The 21406-nt window shown below is 40.1% G+C and overlaps 1 protein-coding gene across 5 annotated transcripts in view; it reads left to right on the top strand.

The window, feature by feature from the left end:
- SLC26A5 (solute carrier family 26 member 5) overlaps nt 1-21406 on the top strand; it is a 47850-nt gene that overhangs the window by 12887 nt on the left and 13557 nt on the right. For 4 of the 5 annotated variants that reach the window (XR_012087462.2, XM_073000694.2, XM_078394336.1 and 1 more), the window contains exons 2-12: nt 1122-1172; nt 1366-1569; nt 5269-5408; nt 8229-8339; nt 9991-10172; nt 11348-11512; nt 14619-14771; nt 14923-15005; nt 15103-15250; nt 16188-16301; nt 17131-17208. Coding sequence is in view for 4 of the 5 variants with exons in the window: in XM_073000694.2 (XP_072856795.2) it covers nt 1415-1569; nt 5269-5408; nt 8229-8339; nt 9991-10172; nt 11348-11512; nt 14619-14771; nt 14923-15005; nt 15103-15250; nt 16188-16301; nt 17131-17208 (1329 nt within the window). In the remaining variant the exon portion in view is untranslated. The remainder of the gene's footprint in view (nt 1-1121; nt 1173-1365; nt 1570-5268; nt 5409-8228; nt 8340-9990; nt 10173-11347; nt 11513-14618; nt 14772-14922; nt 15006-15102; nt 15251-16187; nt 16302-17130; nt 17209-21406) is intronic. The other variant, XM_073000697.2, reaches the window with a different exon arrangement.

Below are 21406 nucleotides of genomic sequence, written 5' to 3'. Positions count from 1 at the left end.
ATAAAGTAAATAAACATAAATTGAATACAGTTAATAATAATACAAATAAATCAAATACGTAATAAAAGAAAAATAAACCATATACAGTGCATGCAAATAATATACATGGCATACCACCCAGGGCCAGGCTTCCGGCTTTTATGGCCTCCCTCCCTCCCAGCCAGGTGGCTGATGTTATGGAAGGGGGTGGGGTGGCCTGAAGCAGCAGGAGCAGTAGCAGCAGGGTCCCAGTCCTGAAAAAGGCCGGGGAGTGCAGGCCAGAAATTCTCCCAGACACGTCTCTCACCCCGTGCCTGGGGATGGCAGATATTGCAGGCAACTCCCCCGACGTCAGGAACGCTGGCTTACACTGTCCCTCCTAGTATGATCTATAGTATGAATGTAGTTTATTCAAACAAGCAAAGGGGTTTTCTACACCCCATTTTATGTTTTATTGTGGGATAAGTGAAAACAGGGGAATATTCTATAACACCAAACTTTAAAATGCTCAAGTAAGGAGGGAGGGAAATCACCCATAGAAACAACAACAACAAAGACAATGTGTAATTATGTCATCTGCCTATATAGTAGCTTCTGGATGTATTAGGCAACATCCTATTACAAATAAAGAAGGGTGAGATATTTCCTTTGAATCTGGGGGAAGGGAGAGAGAGAAGGATGAGCTACGAGTAAGCAAGGAACAGACATAAATTTATTTATTTATCCATTTATTTATTTATGTATCTAACTTATATGCTGCCCACAGGTCTCTGGGTAAAATTTTTGTAGTAGAATTTTTGCATCCTATTTTCTTCAGGTTTTTATCACACAGGACAATTTGTCTTACACATCTTCAGCTGTGAGAGAGTTGAAGCACTCCAACTGAATCAGCCTTTTATGATTTTATCTGTACCTTTCATCCCTCCTCTTCTGATTCTGTTTCGTAGAGATGTTGGCTATGGGTGGACAGTGGGCAGAGCTGTCACCAGGTTGTACGATGGGCTCTTTGACTTCTCTCCCTCCTCCTTCTCTCAAAATACAGCATTTCTTGTATTTTGAGGAGGGTCAAATTTAACTGGATCAAAAATACGCATGTAACATCATCTCTGTATGTCTCTTCCCTTCCCGATTCTCTCTCATAGGAGTAGTAGCTTGAAGTTATCCAGCTGACGATCCAGCTGAACTGACAATAGGTATGTTGGCATCCTGAGCTGCATATTTTGGCTTCTTGATCTCCTGTGCCATTGTTCATAAGTGGCCACTGAAATGGGATGGTATCTTTGTTGCATTCCTTCTTTTGCAGCAACATTTTGAGATATTATTATTCCCCCTCCTCCCGGAAAGTGTTTCTCTAACGGTCCTTTTCATATGTGTATATTTTTATAGCCTCGGCAAAGAGCAGGTTCTCTTTTCTTCCTTTTCACTGAAATGTACCATGGAACATGCTGGAGAACATGAAATATGCCATGCATCAGAGCAGATGTATTGCGTGGAGCGACGAGTGTATAACCGAGGAAACTTACAAGAGCAACTTCACAAGAAGGAAACAACATCCCTGCCCCTCAGTCAGAAGATAGCACGTTCTTGTCGGTAGGACATTCAGTCTTCTTTATGCATAGTAGACATTCTTAAACAGTTTGGGCTTGGCTTCTTAACTGCTCTTCTGTAAAGAACGGACTTAAGTCCAGCAAAAACTACTGTTGGTAGAAACCAGTTGAGAAGCAACACTTTTGATTGCCCTTGCAAACCCAGGTACTAGCCCCACAGTGTTGCAGAGGGACCCCATCTCCCGAGGCATGGGTGACACAGGGGCCTGTAAGACTCACTCTTCTCCTAGTAATTTAGTGGCGATGGGGACTTGAGTCTTGGGACTCGCTGTCAAGTTGGACTTAAATCGCACCGGCAACTCAACGCGGCTTGGGGTTTGTTTGTTTTTCAGTGACTTGGAATCAACTCGTGATTCAGAACCCACTCACTCCTCCCTTTTTTCTGGGGGGAAATGTTTGATTTTCAGAGGAACTTGGACTTGTGGCTTGGGGTCAAAGACTCAGACTTGGGACTTGATGCCAAAGACTTGTACTTGGCACTTAGACTCAAAGACTTCCCAATATCCCTGGAATTTGGAATACAAGCTCTTGCTTTTTGAAGCATACAGAAAACCTGTGATAATCTGTCACTTCTCAGTGGAAGACAGAGGAAGGAAAAGTGTATCCTGGAGAGCAAGTACATCTCTTAAATGTGGGAATCCAGCACCCTACCCTATTTTGTTTTTAAATGTATTTTAAAATTTACCTCAGAAAGTCAACTTGTGCCCTCTGAGGAAGCAATGGAAAGCAATTTTGCCATGTTTCGATGTGCCTAGCAAGAGATCATGACGGTAGCCAACCTGAGACAACACCCAGAAAGAGAGAGAGGTGCGGGGGGGGCACCTCTGTCTCCACTCCCAGTTTTTGTAATTAAAAAAAGATGAAGGGCACTAGGGCATGAGGTGGAGCTTTTTTCAGTAAAACAGAGCCTTTTAAAAAGTTTTTTTTTACTGTGTAGGGAATAGGAATGGTTTCAACCCTCCAGGGTTCTTTGGGTGGGGGGGGTATGACCCTTCGTCTTCTGGAAGTTGTTCATCCCTGTGGAAGAGGTGGGTTGGGAGAGCTGGTTCAAAAAAGCAACATCAACAGCAAGCTGGCAAGAAAATGAAATGTGCTGCTATACTGAGACAAGCAGACTATCACAGATAAAAGAGATGATTTTATCAAACCAGATATTATACTTCTGAATAAGCAGAAAAGGAAAATTTACCTTATAGAAGTGAGAGTTCCATCAACAAGCAACCTCAGATATACAGAAAGTACAAAAATTTGCAAGAAATTAAAATAATATGGAAACAAGATCAGATCAACCTCCTTTCCACACTAATTTGAACAAACTGTGGTTACCATTTTAAAACAGTTGCCAAGAGCTGCTAATTAGCTTTCTGAAATTCTAAATCAATGATTTTGCAAAAATGTCATCTTACCCACAAATTTTTAGGACTTGACTCCTGTCTGTTTGTTCATTTGTTTCTGTCCCGCCTTCCCCCCAAAAGGGACCCAAGGTGGCTCACATCATTAAAATATGATATTCAAAAGCTAGAAACAGTAAATATATAAATATTTTAAATTAATTAAGGTATTATATTAAAAATAGGAAATAAAATAAATTTTATTGTTGTTTAGTTATTTAGTCGTTTAGTCGTGTCTTCCACTGCCTCCCGGAGTTGGGTCAGATTCATGTTGGTAGCTCCGGTGACACTGTCCAACACACTTTTAAAACAACAGAACACAACAATCCATTTTAAATATCTCTCAGACAACCAGTCATTAAGGAAAACCCTGCCTGAAGAGAAAGGTCTATGCCTGCTTGCGGAAGGAAAGGAAAGATGGAGCTAGCCTAACTTCCCTGGAATGGTTTGATCCCATATTCCACCCTTATGCACCAGCAGTGCTGAGAAATAAGAAGTGCAATGTAATCATCATCAATGATGATGATGATTCCCTTCCTGAGACTCGCTTTTTCAAAATATAAGTGGAAGATTGTGCAAAAGAGTGCATTTACATATGGGATATTCGTATTTATATCTCCAAGGATACGAATACAAATATCAGCACCACAGGTGCCTGGAAAAACCAGACCCTCTCTCCAGAACAGGCCAGTTAACTTACCACTTGCTGTGCAGGCCATCATTACTCACACTGCGCCAATCGTGGAAGTAGCCCAGCCGGCACTTCCCCACCTCCCCACACAGCCAACTACTCAGCAGCTGACTGGGGAGACCCACCATCTCTAATCACATCCTTCATGGTTTTTTTAAATTAAAAAACTTATCTTAAACAATTTGTTGACATTGCGGTCTTAATCTTTTCCAAATATTTTAGTTTTTCATTATCAATGTATTCAGAGTAACAGAAATAATTAGGAGGAAGGACTCACTCCCACTCTTTCATTCCTAAGCAGACAGTGCCATATTTATCTCCAGAATATGTAGTCTAGGGTTTACTGATTTTATCTACTTGTCCAAACTGCCTTGGTAATGTTAAATTGCTCGGACTGGTCCTTTCATTCTTGTGAAGTAGAGAATTGTATAAGTAGATGGTGATAATGATAATCACTTAATCATAAGGAATGCAACATTATTGAGAAGTTATCTGTTAAGAGTAATAGCATATTTCGTTAAAAGTGACTGAACTCACCAGCTTTAGCTTAGTGTTGGTATTCTTCGAGAATACATCGTCAGCTTTAGCTTAGTGTTATTTGGTATTCTAGGTCAAATAGATGTATTGTTATCATTAGGATGTTTTTAATAATGTTTTGGCTTAGATTTACCTCCTTAGTTTGGTTGAAATATATTGCTGCTTGTCTTCCCTCTAGCAGCAAAGTGAGCATTTTTTCCAGCCTTTAAAATACATTTATTCTGGCAGATTAAAGAGAAATAGTTGGCCAATTCAGTGGCAGATTAAAGGGAGATAATGGGCCAGATTTACTCTACCAAAGAGTATATTTATAATCTACATGTACATTTGCATTAAAGAGGTTCACTAATTAGGTATATTATAACCACTAAGAGATTACCTGGAGTGTCAGTGGGGTTTGTTTTAAATAGTTGTTTTAAAGGTAACTTCATGCACATGTATTCTTGTTTATTACCATTTTATACATTTATTTATATTTATATGTTTTGCTATGTAATTTTGAAACGGCCTGATGACTTATTCAATAAAAACGTGTGTGTGATGATTAAAGTAAATATATAAAAAGGTAAAATTATGATAATTTTTAGTTCTGTATTGTATAAAATACTTTGAATTAATGACTGTGGCTGTTTTCCTAAGGGTGCCTGCTTACCTGTCAATAAGTCCCTCTGAATACAATAGAACTGATTTTTGAGTAACCATGCACATGATTACAAGACCAGACTGCAATCTTATCTGCACGTACCAAAGAATAAGTCACACTTGACATAATAGGTCTTACTGTTGAGTAAATCTGCATAGGATTGTGTTGTGAACTCCATGCTTAACTTATTCTGTAGCAACCTTCCCAGCATGGTGCCCGGCAGTTGTGTCTGACTACAGCTCCCATTATCATCAAGAACCTGGATTTAGTCCAAAACATTTGGAGGGCACCTGGCTGGGCAAGATTGCTTTGAAGGCTAGGTCTGGCTCCTCTACTTGGTGCAGTATACTTTCTAGGATAAGAAGTATCTTTTGTCAATGCTTTTTTTAGCTGATTGTACCTTTTTCTTTTCTTTTTCAGTTGTTCTTCCAAGACAGTCAAATCTGTTCTCTGTAGGTTTTTCCCAATTTTTAAATGGCTCCCCCGATATCCAGTGAAAGATTATTTGCTGGGAGACATTATCTCAGGTATAAGCACTGGGGTCATGCAGCTTCCTCAAGGTTAGTAAAGTTTATCTTTTTTGTTATGGAAACCTTAAAACAGTCATGAAGGACATTTTTTGTGGCAGTGAGATAATGCGTTCTTCCTATGAAACTGTACTTCCTCAGTTCTCCTGCAAGAAATATCTTGTTCAAATATGCCCATGTGGGAAAATTTTGAAGGTTACAACTACAGAGTGAAGGCTAACTTTTTTTCTGAGACAGTGATTTAACACTCATTCTTGATTTTTATTTTATTTTTCCTCATAGAGGGTAGTCTGAAACCAAACGGTTTCCATTGTGAAAACTGAAATGGTACAAGGGCCATACAAAGGAGTGTAATAGACAACTAATATTTTATATTATAGTCTTGAGATTCATCTCTATGGTAGCCAGAACAGTTAATGTGGTAAACGTGCCCATGAAAAATCAAGATCCAGTTCCCACTTGAATATAAATCTTTGGGTTGCGAGGGGTGGGAAAAATGTATGGCTGCCTTGAATTCTTTGGAGGAAGGGCAAAATTCAACTGTAGCAAAATATTTCGGTTTTGATTACTATTCCAATTTTTTTAAAAAAAATCAGAATAAGGTGTACCATATTTTCTGTGTATAAGATGCCCCCATTTTCTAACCCAAAATTCAGAAATCAATATTTTAAACATTAGAAAGGAACACATTTTAGTAATTAGGCAACGTTTACATACCAGGGCTATGATATTATGCATCACACTTAGCTAAGCAAATCACTTCATTCAGCCTTGTTTGCGTAACTCAGTGATTGTGAACTTTTTTGAGCCCGAGTGCTCAAACTACAACATAAAACCAATTTATTTATTTCAGAATGCCAACACTGCAATAAAACCTGAATAATGAGGCACTGTCACTATCTCTGAGGCAAACATTATGAAACTGTTGTCCTACTTGGGCACATCTTGAAAAGACAGGATTCTCTAGAGAAGACATTAATGCTAGGAAAGGTTGAAGGCAGCAGGAAAAGAGGAAGGTGAAATATGAGATGGATAGACTCCCTAAAGAAAGCCACAGGCTTGAGTTTGTAAAAGCTGAGCAGGACAATTGAGGACAGGTCATTTTGGAGATCGTTGATTCATAGGGTTACCATAGGTCAGAGGCAACCTGGGGTTGAAGAGGATGGGCTTCAGAACTTGCACCCCGCCACTCGCACCTCTCCTTCCTTCCTTTCTCTGTAGTAGGGTACCCCCCCTTCTGGTCAGATGGAGAGAGAAGCACAGGCAACCCCTCCCCCTTTGCTCTGCCTCTTTTCCCTCCCCAGGGAGAAGGATGGTTACGAGTGCTTGGTCTCCGGAGGAGTTAGAACTCTCCTTGGAACTGGAGACACAATGACTCAAGAGCTTCTGGAGCAGCTCCATCTCATGTCCGCCATGGAGGAACATGGGAAGGGGGGCGTAGGGTGAAGAAACTGCTCCCCAAATCAGAACAAGGCTAGAAGTTGCTAGAAATCCCTGTTGCTGCTTTCCTCCTCCCAGGCTCTGCCTGCCCAGCTTGGTCCCTCTCGCAGGCTCTCTCCCCTTAGTCACTTACACACAAACAAAACAGCTGCGGTTGCTTCTTCACTCCTGATTCCGTAGAGGGAAGCAAGTAGCCATGGCCAGAAAGGGGCCAAAAGAAAAAGGGGCATGGCTGACAGGGAAAGACAGGGGCTCAACTCACACACACAAGGGGATGCGAAGGGCTCAGCAATGGGGGAGAAACCGAGGAGGGGTCAGTGCTGTCATGAGATTAGGTTAGCCACTAGCCTGATGGCTCTCATGCCCACAGAGAGGGCTCTACATGCCAGCTGTGGCATGCGTGCCATAGGTTCGCCATCACTGGCATAACTGATTGCATTCAGTTTGAATTTTGCAGAGTAAGACATTCGCTTATTTTCTTTTTTATTTTCTGACATCTTTATGGGATCTTTACCAGTCAATGTTGCACTGGCTACACTCTCTCCTCCGCATCAGTTTATGTCATTTACATGAGGCTCGTGATTGGAAGAAACCTGTTTGCAGAGACAATCTATTGGCAGTTTCACTGGTGACTGGAGGCAGACGGTTTGCAGAGACATAGGCAGTTTTGCAACTGTGTGGTTTTCTCCTTGGCTTACTTCCGTGTATAAGACGATCCTCAATTTTTAGTCTAACGATTTTAGGGAAACGTAGCATATTATACACAGAAAAATACAGTAGTTCCCACTGAGGACTTTTCAAATTGGATTGTTGTGTTCTGTTGCTTTTAAAGGGTTTTTTTAGTATTGATTTTATTTACTGTTTTAATATGATACTAGTTTAATTCTTTTTAAATATTTGTATATTTACTGTTTGTAGCTTTTAAATATTTTACTTTTAATGTTGTAAACTGCCTTGGATCCTTTTAAGGAGAAAGGCAGGGTTAAATAACGAATCAACACCAACCTGTGCCTGTATTTTACAACCTAAGTTTTCAAGTTTATTTTCCCATGACTGGATGCTCTTCCACTCAAAAATAAGAATGAAATTCATACACACAGAAATTTGGCAACTCAGGAAGTGTTTTAACCTTTCCATTCCTGAGAAACCCTGGTCCAGCACCTTCTTTCTCCTTCTGCAACTGGCTCTTCTGTAAAATGAGTTGCTGACCAAGTATATACACATAAAACGGCCTATAAATTTGACCTTCTGCGCATTTATACCTAGTATTAATGTGACGTGTATGAACATTTTTCTCGGAGTTGTAGTTGGAAACAGTAATGTTTCCAATTTGTTTATTTATTTTCATTTAAATTATCTATACATTCTTCTAATGTCTCTTTTTCTTCTCTGTTTGTCTGTCTCTCCTCCCAGGGTTAGCTTATGCATTGCTGGCAGCGGTGCCTCCAGTATTTGGCCTCTATTCTTCATTTTATCCAGTCTTTCTATACACTTTTTTTGGAACCTCCAGACACATATCAATAGGTACATCTTTCAACATATAAGCATTGTTTTCTTTGAAAACCATTTTTAAATCTGATTTTTAAAGAATCATGGGGGGGGGGGCAGATGTACTGTCCAACATTCTATTTTTTTATTGCAACATTTTAAAAAAGGACATTTAAGTCAAGTTTACCTGTTTCAGTCATGGCTGAGTTACAGGTGCAGGTTGAGGACAGATAATGTGTCCCATAACAAACCTACAGAAAGTGCTGCATGGAAATTAAATCTTGGTTTCTTTGACCTTAGCTTAACTGTACAGCCATTACGCTTTAACACCACTATTAATTTCAGCGCATGTAAAATGTGACTAGTTTGAAGTAGATGTACTCTGCTAAATTTCAACGAGACCCAGAATAGTAGTACTGTTACACGATTGGGCTAAGAATCAGTGATCTATACTTCCACTCTTCCGCAGCTGTCAACTGACTACATGGTTTGATTGGAGCCCTTGTTCTGTAATATGGAGATAATAACATTCCATAACTTATGTGATTGTTTTCTGCATTAATGAGATAATGGATATTAAGGAATCTGAACACTCCAATGCTTTGGAAACTATTCATATTGACAGAAATCCTGTTATGCAGCTCCACCAGCACATTGGGAATGACTTCATTAGCAGGAGTAGATTGCGACTGATGGAAGGCCTCCTTTTGGATTTTGGAAATATTCACAGCTTGCACATGATGCAACAAGATCATATGGACCCTGAACTTGCAAAAGGATGCTTTTAATCTGCAGCAATCTGCCAGTGACAAGATTCTTGTAGTGCAGGCAAATCCCACCCACAGGTTTTCAGCTATTATCATATCAATAAAATATATCCAACCTTCTTTACTCATTACTGTATCCAAAAGCTTCCCATTGATTCTAGTGGAAATATTACAACGATTTCACAAGCTTCCATTGATGTTGCTGGATAAACGGTTTAAGAAGAAAGGTGATGCATGGGCCAGTTCTGACTCCCTTTGATAGTTGTCTGAGGGAGGTTTGGAGGGAATAGGGGTGCCTGTCTACTGGGGCAGGCAAAATGCATCTGTTGCAGAGGACCTAGTTATGCCCACCAGAAAACCTCTTGAATGAAGCTTTGCCCTGAAACTAGAACATTCTGGGGACATAACAGAGGTAGCCAGAGGTCCTCTTTATCAGGATAGGAAGTGTGTGGACCTCTGGATTTGTTGGAACTACAAGTGCCATAACTCCTGACAGTTGGCCATGCTGTCTGTGGCAAACAGTTGTTGTTGAAGGCTTCATGTTCCCCATTATAATCTAGATTCAGAGCCTCTTCATTCACCAGAGAGACCTCAGGATTGGTTCCATTTATATGCCAGCATAGAGCTGGTGTAGATTCCCTGCCCTAGAACAGGGAGTTGAGAATGAATAATATGGTACCAAAATATGGACCTGCTGTCCCCATACCTCTTGCTCTAAATGGCAGGACTCAGCAGGGATTTGGATGTAAGGAAAAACCTGGTATGTCTCTCACATGCACTCAAGGCCTACTTTAGATTGCACTGTAGATTCCTTCTTCTCAGGAGCTGAACTTTTATGATCTGCCAAAATATGGAAGCTTATCTAGATTTCCTTGAGGATGATAATGAACACACATTCCCCTGAATTCATACTCTTTTAGGAACATTTGCTGTAATTAGCCTGATGATTGGCGGAGTTGTTGTTAGAGAAGCACCTGATGAAATGTTTGACAGTGTGGGCACCAACTCTACCAACAGCACAGATCTTGATAGCTTTACAGCCAAAGATGACATGAGGGTGAAAGTAGCTGTTGCCGTGACCTTGCTCACAGGGATCATACAGGTAACACAAGCAATCTGCAGCAAGATATCCCTGCTCAGAAAGCTTATGATCCATCTTCTTATTTTCCATTACAATCTAAAATGGCACAGAATGTGTCCCTTTTCCTACCTAACCATTGGGAATGTAGTATCAACCTGAATGTTTGTGTTTGTGAGTGGTGAATGTAGGAAGCTGTCCTGGACTTAATTGGTAGCACCATTACCATGACTGCATTCACTTTGCTCTTCTCAAAATAAAAAGTATGAACATGTGAAAATTGCCAAATTTATCTCTTTGATGGAAGTTATTTTGCTTTTCAAGAGACATGATGGCATTGCAGGTTAAACCGCAGAACCTCTGGGCTGCACGGTCATAAGACCAGCAGTTTGAATCCACGTGACGGAGTGAGCTCCCGTCGCTTGTCCCAGCTCCTGCCAACCTAGCAGTTCAAAAATATGTAAATGCAAGTAGATAGATACCACCTCGATGGGAAGGTAACGGCATTCCATGTCTAGTCACGCTGTCCATGTGACCATGGAAACTGTCTTCAGACAAACGCTGCCTCTATGGCTTGGAGACGGGGATGAGCACCGCACCCTAGAGTTGGACACGACTGGACAAATTGTCAAGGGGAACCTTTCCCTTTACCTGTTCTTATTTTCATATGATGAGGGAGAGAACCCCCCAACTCTTGACCACTATAATCTCCTCAAGTCTTAGTGGAGTCTTGTGGTCATTTCTTCTGCCTTACAGCCTTGCCTGCTTTTCTTTGACCGTTGCCAAATCACACTGTTCCTGGGATGGGGAACATTGAGCCCTCCAGATATTGTTGGTTGGCAGCTCTGATAAGCCCTAAACAGCATAGCATTGGGGAAGAATGAGATGAGTTTTAGTCCAGCATTGATAAGGAAGACATATTGCCCATCCTTGTCTATTCTTTCCCCACCCCATGCAAATCACAGAGAAATTATATTCAGCAGGATTTGCTTGTTTCCACATGCTACGCTAGGAGATTTAAGGGAAGGACTGCACAGTTGCAAGGAAAGAAAAGGATGTGATTTTGCTGGAAATTTAACTTCAACTTGATCCTGTTGGCAAGGCCTTCTTAACTCTGTTGCTGTTTGCAGTGCTGACTTTTTAAAATTAAAGTAGATTGCAAAAAGTGATTGTTAGAACATGCTTTTTCTTTGCATTAGCTCTGTTTAGGACTCCTGCGATTTGGATTTGTAGCCATTTATCTGACGGAGCCCCTGGTACGGGGATTCACCACTGCTGCAGCCGTTCATGTCTTCACCTCTCAGTTAAAGTATCTGCTTGGTGTGAAAACTAAAAGGTTCAGTGGACCCCTCTCCTCCCTTTATGTAAGTAACTGCACAGTGAAATTACATGTAGCAGGAACATTCCTGATGATTTATAGTCCACCTGGTTTTAGAAAGTGTATAGCTCTTGCAGCCCATGGCCATACTGAACTTTTTTCAACCAGTTTTTCAGATTGCTTTCACCAACGACTTTTAGAAACTGTCATTTTGAAAATTTCCTAGGAAACCATAGTCAGATAGACTTGTTCCATGCAGAGAGGGGAGCCATAACTGTAAAATTAATTGAGGCTAATTGCGTTGTCCAGTGTTCCCTACCTAGCGGGAGGTGTTGAACTACAAGTCCTACTATCCCCAGCTTGGATGACCACTGGTCAGGTGAGGGAAGGCTGCTGTAGGCACAGTACTGTCAAATAGTTTTGCCTGTTGTGAAATTTCATCTTTAAAAAGTAGACAAAGACTATTGATCTTTTGCAGTCTGCACAGGAGCCATATGGATTCTCACCATTCAAATATCATGTGTGCCAGATGGTATTTTAATGCATTTTTAAAAACTTTCCTATAATCATGCAACATTTATAGCTGTTCTTGTCATTAAGCAGCCGTCACTGTAATTTAGCATTACATTATAATATATTAGATTACACAACAATAACTATCCCTAAGTGAAATTCAATGTTAAGTACTTTCCTGTTGGTTGATCCTGCAGTTGTTAATTTATGCCTAAATGGTTCCTGCCACTTTGTCAGAATACGTTCTTTTAAAGCTTAGTCAGTTTATCTGGTGAGCTGATGGACACATTCTTTTCATTTGCTTGTAAGGTGAAAAGATCAATGGCTCAGCAAACCAAGTCCACTGATGTAGATCTCTGCCGTTCTTTCAATGCCAAGTGGTTTCCATTTTAGCTACCTGTCACATTATGAAAATTAATTCTTCAGAAAGGATCCTTTCATCATCCTCTTCAAATATTTATTCACAAAAAATGAAGCTCTAGGCATTATACTTTGCAGATTAGGCATCCTTCAGTCTCGAGAGACTATGGTATTGTGCACTGTATGGAGGACTTGGAACAGCATTTAGTGTGGCTGAGAAGGCCAATTTGAGAGTGACAATCCCTTCCACACTGAAGACAAATACACTCTGTACCCCATCTAGCTCCCTGATTTTGCTGCTTTCGTGACTGCCTCTTTGCCTCAGCTTGCTGGACAAGGGTCTCTTCGAATTGGGAGAGGCCGCAATGCACCGCCTGCCTCCAGGCTGAACGCTCTGATGTCAGGGTTTCCCATCTGTTGAGATCCATTTACAAGGCCTTCTGATCCCGCTTGCAGATATCCTTGTATCGCAACTGTGGTCTCCCTCTGGGGCGATTGCCCTGCACTAATTCTCCAAATAGGAAATCTTTTGGAATCTGACCATCAGCCATTCTTACAACATGCCCAAGCCAACATAGACATCGCTGTTTCAGCAATGTATACATGCTAAAAACTACAGCTTGTTCTAGGACTACTCTATTTGGAACTTTATCCTGCCAGGTGATACCAAAAATCCGTCAGAAACAACGCATATGGAATGTGTTACCTTTTCAATATGGGAAGTATCCTGGTTCCAAAATTTTACAATTTTCAGACAAACCTTTTCAGCAAAACCAATTATGTACCAGCTTTTGGGGGGAGGGGGGAGTTGGATCCAGATTTAGACTATATAAGTGATCTAGCAGCCCTTTTTGTCTTTACAACAATAATAAACAAACTTGGGCCAGATATTTTGAAATTGGATACAATCATGCTCTGTAGGCATTTTTCCTGCCTTCCCTTGTCCAGCACGTTTGCTGCAGTTAAATTAGAAATGCATTCATTACTATTGTAACCCTGAAGACCTTTTGTTAGCTACCAGCCTATACACCTATTCATACCTTTTCAAACGTATCTGCCTTCCTTGTTGAAGAAGGCATGATTTTATTAGGAAGATTAACCTAATTACACTGTTTTAGGAGCTGTCAGCACTCTCTGTGTTAAATGACTTGATGTTTTACTGAAGTTTTTAAATACAGTTCAACTGACAGCTAGTTATTAATGTCACCCAAATGATAGAGCATTGTCTGGCATCAGTAAATTCTGTGTTTTGCGCCTGTGTGCTGGAGGAATGTAATTGTTGATGCTTGCCACACTGCTTTAAAGTGTACAGTATTTTAGTCAAAATCTATATTGATACAACACTAACTCTCTAAATCCAATGTCAGACCAAGTCCAGTTCACTCTTGGAAAAGAACTGGACTTCTTATACACCGCCACTTAGATGAGTTCCATTGATTTCCACTCTAGTTAGGACTGGCATTATCGCAATATTGGCATGTGTTTGTGATCAGCACAGATGTTTGTTAGTATTGTGCATCTTATATTAAATCTTGCTATTCATGTGTATAAGGGACGTGGTGGCGCTGCAGGTTAAACCTCAGAAGCCTCTGTGCTGCAAGGTCAGAAGACCTGCAGTCGTAAGATTGAATCCACGCGATGGAGTGAGCCCCCGTCGCTTGTCCAAGCTCCCGCCAACCTAGCAGTTCGAAAGCATGCAAAAATGCAAGTAGATAAATAGGTACAACCACGTTGGTAACAGTGTTCCATGTCTAGTCACGCTGGCCATGTGACCATGGAAGATTGTATTCAGACAAACGCTAGCTCTATGGGTTGGAAACGGAGATGAGCACCGCCCCCTAGAGTCAGACACGACTGGACAAATTGTCAAGGGGAACCTTTACGTTTATTCATGTGTAACCTTTGAGATTTATTCTACAAATAGAACTGGGTTCTTCTGTGTGCAGAACTGAAGTTTTTTACCACGGAAAGTTGAGTTCTGTGTTCAGAACAAACAATGCAGCAAATGAGAATTGCATTTATTTGCTATTACCCCAGTTTATTCTATGTTTGTTCTTCATAGGAAGTTGGTAGGAATTCCCTCTCCTGAAAACTGTACTGTAGCTTCTTGAGTTTTGTTGTGTGTTTTCTGCCAAGCCTACCTAAAGAAGAGTTTAAAAAAATGAAAATTGTGATTTTCAGAGTATAACATCAAAATAGTTTCATATCCTTATTCACTTCTGTTTGTCATTTGGCTGTATCATATAGGAGTAATTGTCCACACTTTCATTATCTTTCAGAGTTTAAATGCTGTGTTCTCAGACATTACAAAAACCAACATAGCAGCTTTAGTTGTGGGACTGGTTTGCATCATCTTGTTGCTGATTGGTAAGGAAATCAATGACCGCTTCAAGAAGAAACTGCCTGTTCCTATCCCTATGGAGATAATTGTGGTACGTTGGGCTCAGAGATAAACAAATATGTTTTAAACCATCACTGAAATGTCCTTCATTGTACAGAGATACCCGGAGAAATTCCTCTCCAGTTTTTCCTATTTTAGCCAAGTTGCTAACTGTTCTTTTGCATATTTGGTTTTTTTTTAAGGTAGTAATTGGTACCGGAGTTTCAGCTGGAATGAGTCTGTCTCAGACTTATGGAGTTGACGTTGTTGGTAATATCCCTAAAGGGTAAGGACAAAGAATTGAATAGATATGGTTGTGGCTATGTAGTTTAATAGAGCGAACACATTACAGTCTCTTTTTCTCCCTCCTGAATCACTTGCAGGTTACGTCCTCCACAAGTACCTGATATCAGCCTCATCCCAAAAGTCTATGTGGATGCAATAGCTATAGCTCTTGTTGGATTTTCCATGACAGTCTCCATGGCCAAAATCTTTGCTCTTAAGCATGGCTATACAATTGATGGAAATCAGGTAAATCAATTGTGATTTAATAGATGTCTCTCAATATCTATTCAAAAGCCTCCTGAAATCAGTGGGTTATCTTCCCAATCACAGAATCATAGAAAAGTGAAGTTGGAAGGGGCCTACAAGGCCATTAAGTTCAACCCCCTGCTCAATGCAGGAATATAATCAAAACATATCTGCCAGGTGATTATCTGAGTTTTTCTTGAATGCCTCCAGTGTTGGGGCACTCACCAAGACCTGAGGTAACTGGTTCCACTGTCGTACTGCTCTAACAATTAGGAAGTTTTTTCTTGATACAGTATTCAGTTGAAATCTGGCTTCCTGTAACTTGAGCCCATTGTTGCGTGTCCTGCACTCTAGGATGATCGAGAACAGATCTTGCCCATCCTCTGTATGACAGCCTTTCAAATATTTGAAAAGTGCTATCATATCTCCCTCAGTCTTCTTTTCTCAAGGCTAAACATGCCCAATTCTTTTAGCTTTTCCTCATAAGGCTTGGTTTCCAACCTAGCTTTAGTTGTTGAAAATTAAAGATTGGGAGCACTGTATCTACACTGTGCTTTCATCTCATCCCGAAGAGGTCTGGGGGTTAGGAAGAACGGATGCTTTTAGTAGACAAATTTGCTAATGCTACACTGACCATCTGACTAATTCAGTCAAATTTCAACATAGGATCCTTAATGTGCAGTTTCCACAATACAGTGCAAGCCTTATTAATGTTTATGAAGATTTAGAGGTTCAGCTGTTGTTTAAATGGACTTAATCATAATTTAAAATATTCAGTAACATTCAGTGCTTGAATATATTATGTATCTTTCTTTTCAATTAGTTTTTTTTCAATTAAGCATTGGCAATCATTTATATAAAAATCATATTTGATACTTGTTCCCAGTGTTCAGTATACAGTATATGGCTTTCACTGTCCTCTTTTCTATCATCATAGGAACTCATTGCCTTAGGCATATGTAATTCTACAGGATCCTTTTTCCAGACCTTTGCAGTTACTTGTTCAATGTCTCGGAGTCTTGTCCAAGAGGGCACTGGTGGAAAGACTCAGGTATTTTTATTTAGGTCTATCTTTTCCTTCCTCTAAAATAAATCAGTTGGATGCTGTTTTACACAGTCAGGTTATCGCATTTCATCCTCAGGGTATTCAAGAGTGACTTTCCAAGGTAATTCAGTGAGTCAGGATCTTAGCTGTATTTTCATGTTCCCTGACATTCGATCCTAGTTCACATTACCTAGTGTTGCCTCCTAAATCAGGGGTCCCCAACCCCTGGGCCATGGACTGGGACCAGTCCGTGGCCTTTGAACGACCGGGCCACGGAGAAAGATCTTTGAGGGCTGAAGAAATCTGCATGTATGCATGCACACTCTGGCACCCATGAACACACGCATGCCCCCCATGTATGCACAGACACACACGTGCTCCGCACAACACACACACACACACACACACACACACACACACACACACACACACACACACACACACGCCCCTGCATGCATGCACAGATGCATGTATGAATGCCGCCACTCCCCTGGTCCTTGGGAAGATGGTGTTCAGCTAAACAGTCTCTGGCGTTAAAAACGTTGGGAACCACTGCCCTAAACAATACAGCAACAATATAACAATGTAACATTAAAGTGAATACTTTTTCCTTGGATTTCAAAATGTAACTTCTAGTGTTTGACATGATTTGCTTCTGGATACATCCCAGTCCCTGCTGAAAACAGATTAAAATTTGAATTTAAAATATATAGAAAAACTAATGAGAAGAACTTAAATCTTCCATTCAAAATTATCAGTAGATGTGCATTTTAAAAAGCTATTTAATTCTGGTCCATGTTCTTGAGAAATGTCATTAAATATGTCTTTTATTTAGATTGCTGGCACTCTGTCTTCAATTATGGTTTTCTTGGTCATTGTTGCAATTGGTTACCTCTTTGAACCACTGCCACAGGTAAGGGATCTTTATGTATACATTTTCATTCAAGTTTTAAGCAGAGAATAGGCAGAAATAAAAATATTTTTATTTAGTGCTTCCACAGTCCGTAATGTTGCTAGATTGTATGTTTTGTGCAGTGTTGATAACCTCAAGATTTGATTTCATGGCAGGATAATAGAATAATTTTGGTAATTGCTGAGTATTTGGGCTTGGTTTTTTTTGCATCTGCTTCATTCTGTAGATACCCTCAGTAGGAGTATTTATAGAAGGGGTAGCTATATTAGTCTGTGGAAGCATTATAGGTAAAAGTAGGAACTCTAATGAGGTGGATGTGTCCACAGAAGCTCACATTAAAAAATATAAAAGTTAGTCTTTAAGGTGACACCATTTTTTTGTCCTTTTTAAACTTTTTATTTCTATGTTGCTTTCAAAATGCTCAGTTGTAAGGTCAGTTGCTGGATGCTTGACATGGAGAGCTGGTTTATCCTTAATAGTTATGTGGAAGAAAAATTTGAGCAGGTGTAGTTTGCATGACAAGCTATACCTGCTGAAATTTTCTCTTTCATACAACTACTAAAGATATAGGAGCCCTCTCCTCCATCTTATGGGACCACCCTATTTTCTAGTATGGATTTTTGATTGTGTCTTGTTTGACTAAATTGATATTTCAAGAACCTAGTAACTGACATGACCAAGACCGATGTGAGCATTTTTGTTTCCACTTCTTAAGTTCCAGTGATCCTAATGTGGATGAGTAAAAATATCAACTGTCTCTTCTAAAATCATGCAGAGTAGGGAGCTAGGGAAGCACCATCGGAGGGCTGGCGAGGGTCCCCTGCAACCACAATCGCCACTTTCAGAGGTCCCCCGGCAGTCCTCCGATGGTGCTGGCGAAGCCTCTGAAGACTTCCCCAACACCATTTTTGACTTTCCCGCCCTTTTCCCCTGCCTTTTTCCATTCGGAGGCTTGCATTCCTATGGGGAAATGTACCTCGCAAGACAAAAATAGCTTTGTCATACGGGGCACCGAAAAACTTGCAAGACGCTTTCATCTTGTGATTTTTTTCGTTGCCCAAGGCATTTGTCTTGCGAAGTGTTTTAAAACAGGTTGTCTAGAAAAGCCAACAGCTAGAGGCACACACACAAAACAATACCTGTGGATAGTTCTCATAAAGACATCTTGTTGGTTTCTGATGAGATTAGACCAAATAAACACAAGATCAGAGGGAAATGTTTGACTGGCTACACTTTAACACATCATCTTCATTTGTTTTCAAATGTGTGCATGTAGATAGGTCTCTTAAATTGATCCTGCTAGTTATATAATGTAGGTCATTTTTTTGGTTAATAGCATGTTCTTATTTGTGGTCTCTGTGATTCACACAAATGGGTACTTCTGTGCCTGTGCAGACAATCACAGGAACATTCTAAAGCAGTGTTTCCCAGTGTTGAGTCCCCAAAACATTCTTGTATTACAGCTCTCAGAAATCCTGCCCAGCACAGGTAGTGGTGAAGTTTTAGTCCAAGAACATCTGGGGACCCAACATTGAGAAGCACTGCTCTAGAGCTTTAACATTTTCTCTCAGCTGATACACTGCTCCACCCAATGGTTGCTCCTCAGTTACCTCTAACTGCCAAATAGGCAGCATCTTTGAAGCATTCAGAGCAAGTATGCTTTCTTTGAAACAGTTATTCCCTAATTTTGTGTGTTACTTACATTGTAACTTACCCTCTCTTCATTTTCATTCTTCATTGTCTAAAAAAGACCATAATATTAGTTGTCATAGCTGCTGCCATTCACGCCCTCTGAAGCCCCATTCAAACTTTGTGTCCCTTCAGGAGACAAGATAGTTATAACTGACGACCACAAGAAGTTTCTCTACTGTCTTGGTGAAGGTCATCAAACCCAGAACTATAAAATTTGCCGAAACTTTACAAAGGTAGTCAAAGGTAAAGAATAGGCAGTCAAGATTAAGATTCTTCTTGTGGGAGCAGTCACTCAAGGCCATTGATTCCAACTCTAAAGAGAGCTCAGCTAAAGGGGGGAGGCCAATGGCTCCCCCATATCTTTTCTTCTCCCCACCACCTTTCTGTGTGGCTGCAGAGTGGCGTGCATCAATACCCCATTATGAAGAACAATGGGTTGTATACTCACTACTGTTAGCTTTAATACTGTCTTTTAACAATGTAGGTTGCCTTGGGTCCAAGGAGAAAGCCAGTGTAAAAAAATATGTTAAATTAATAAATAAATTAATCTCCTTTAGTGATGCCATGATAGAAGTACTTGACCTTCGAAACCAATAAGTACATCCCCAGCAGCAACACCAAAAAATAGTCAATCTCGACCTTTCTCCTTGGTATCAACTCAACACAAAGCATACAAAAAGCATAAGGGCAAGTCCTCAGTCAGTTCCAATGTTTCTGACTCTGAACACCAGCCTCAGAATCAATTTCCTACTTTGAAACTAATTGGCTTCAAAGCAGACATGCTTTGAAGTGACGAAGGAGAAAAGGAGGTTATGGACAAACTCCACTACGACATATTCCATGGTTATAGGGCAGCACCCATTCCATGGCCTTACTGCTTCTAACAATGCACCTCTGAGAATGGTGCATCAAGAGACCGACTTACCTTATATCAGTCCGTATCTCTAGTGAGGATAACCAGACTGCAGATGTCCTGAGTAGAAATCAGATGTATACTTATGAATGGGAGCTGTAAACAGGATTTACAATTAACACTGGGGGGAAGGTCACCACAAAGAGACCTTTTTGTTATCCAGAGGAACAAACTGCAAGATGTAGTGTTCCACAGCAGCGAGGATGTAAATTTCATGAGAGATTCATTACACTTGATCAGGTGCCCACTTGTATGTGCCACCACCCACCTTTCCGTTAATTCATTGGGCAATTGTGAAAATTTAAAAAGAGAGGAAAGATATTATGTTAGTAATCCCTTGATGGCCACCAGTCATGGTTTATGATCCTACTGCTATTGGCATTGGACAGTCTGAGACTGTGTTGCTACTTCAGATCTCCTAACATGTCACAACTGTCAGATTTGTCACCCATGTTAAAAACTGAAATTGGAGAATTATCCCTCAATAACAAGAGTTCTAAGGGAGATAGAACTCTACTAGAAAGTTATATTGTCATAAATAGAGGAAATTTAAAGACTGCAAATTCTATTAATGAGCCATATTTACCAATGACATTGCACTAAGTAGTCCATTTTCTATAGAGCCTTAAAAAGAACAGTCTTTCACAACCCTCTATTAAATTCTAGACTGCTATTGTGGCATACCAAGCAGAAAGTTCTAACTCACAAAAACTTTGTACAAATTCCAAAGTAAAGAGGTTTTTGAAGGGTTTGAACAATAGCTCTCCAGACGTAAAACCACCGACACAACAAGGGTCCTTTTTTACTCCATTGACAAAGCCTCTATTTGAACCCATGACTTTGGTTCATTTGAGCCTTTTGTCCTACAACAGTCAGGTTGGATTTGATTTAAATAAATTTAAATTCTTTTAAAAATCTGATTTTTTGACAATTTAAAGTTATGAAATCAAATTTTAAAATTTAAATCTTGATTTAAATCAATTTGATTTTTAAAAAGCATTGATATCCAGCTTACAGTTTCATAAATATAAGGTGTCTTTGTTAGCAGACATTTCATTCTTAGCTATGATACTCTCGAGTTTTCAGACAAACCAACCGTTAGTATTATTTACGTTTTCTCCCAACACCTAAATCCTCTATGGAAAGGACACTTCATACAGTGGATGTTAGGCATCTTCTTGCATTCTGTGCTGATAACCTGTTTCCCCGAAAATAAGACCTAACCTGAAAATAAGCCCTAGTAGGATTTTTCAGGATGCTCGTAATATAAGCCCTACCCCCAAAATAAGCCCCAGTTAAGTGAAACCCCGCCCTCCACCATTGTGCAGCAACCAGAAGAAGATGACATGAATGTAAAATAAAACCCCCTGAAAATAACCCTAATGCGTTTTTGGAGCAAGAATTAATATAAGACCCTATCTTATTTTTGGGGAAACATGGTAGAATAAGTTCTTTTAGGAAAACCTAATAAACTGTTTTAATAAACTGAAAATATGTTAGACTGTTTTTGTTACCAAGGAAACAAAAAACAAAGACTATCAAAATGGGTAGTGAAAGTGATCTCATTGTCTTATACATCAGCCAAAAGCCCTC

This window comes from Pogona vitticeps, chromosome 5, assembly GCF_051106095.1.
Source record: "Pogona vitticeps strain Pit_001003342236 chromosome 5, PviZW2.1, whole genome shotgun sequence".
Lineage (NCBI taxonomy): Eukaryota > Metazoa > Chordata > Lepidosauria > Squamata > Agamidae > Pogona > Pogona vitticeps.
Note: the sequence above shows the minus strand (reverse complement) of the source record. Positions and strands in the feature narration are given on the sequence as shown.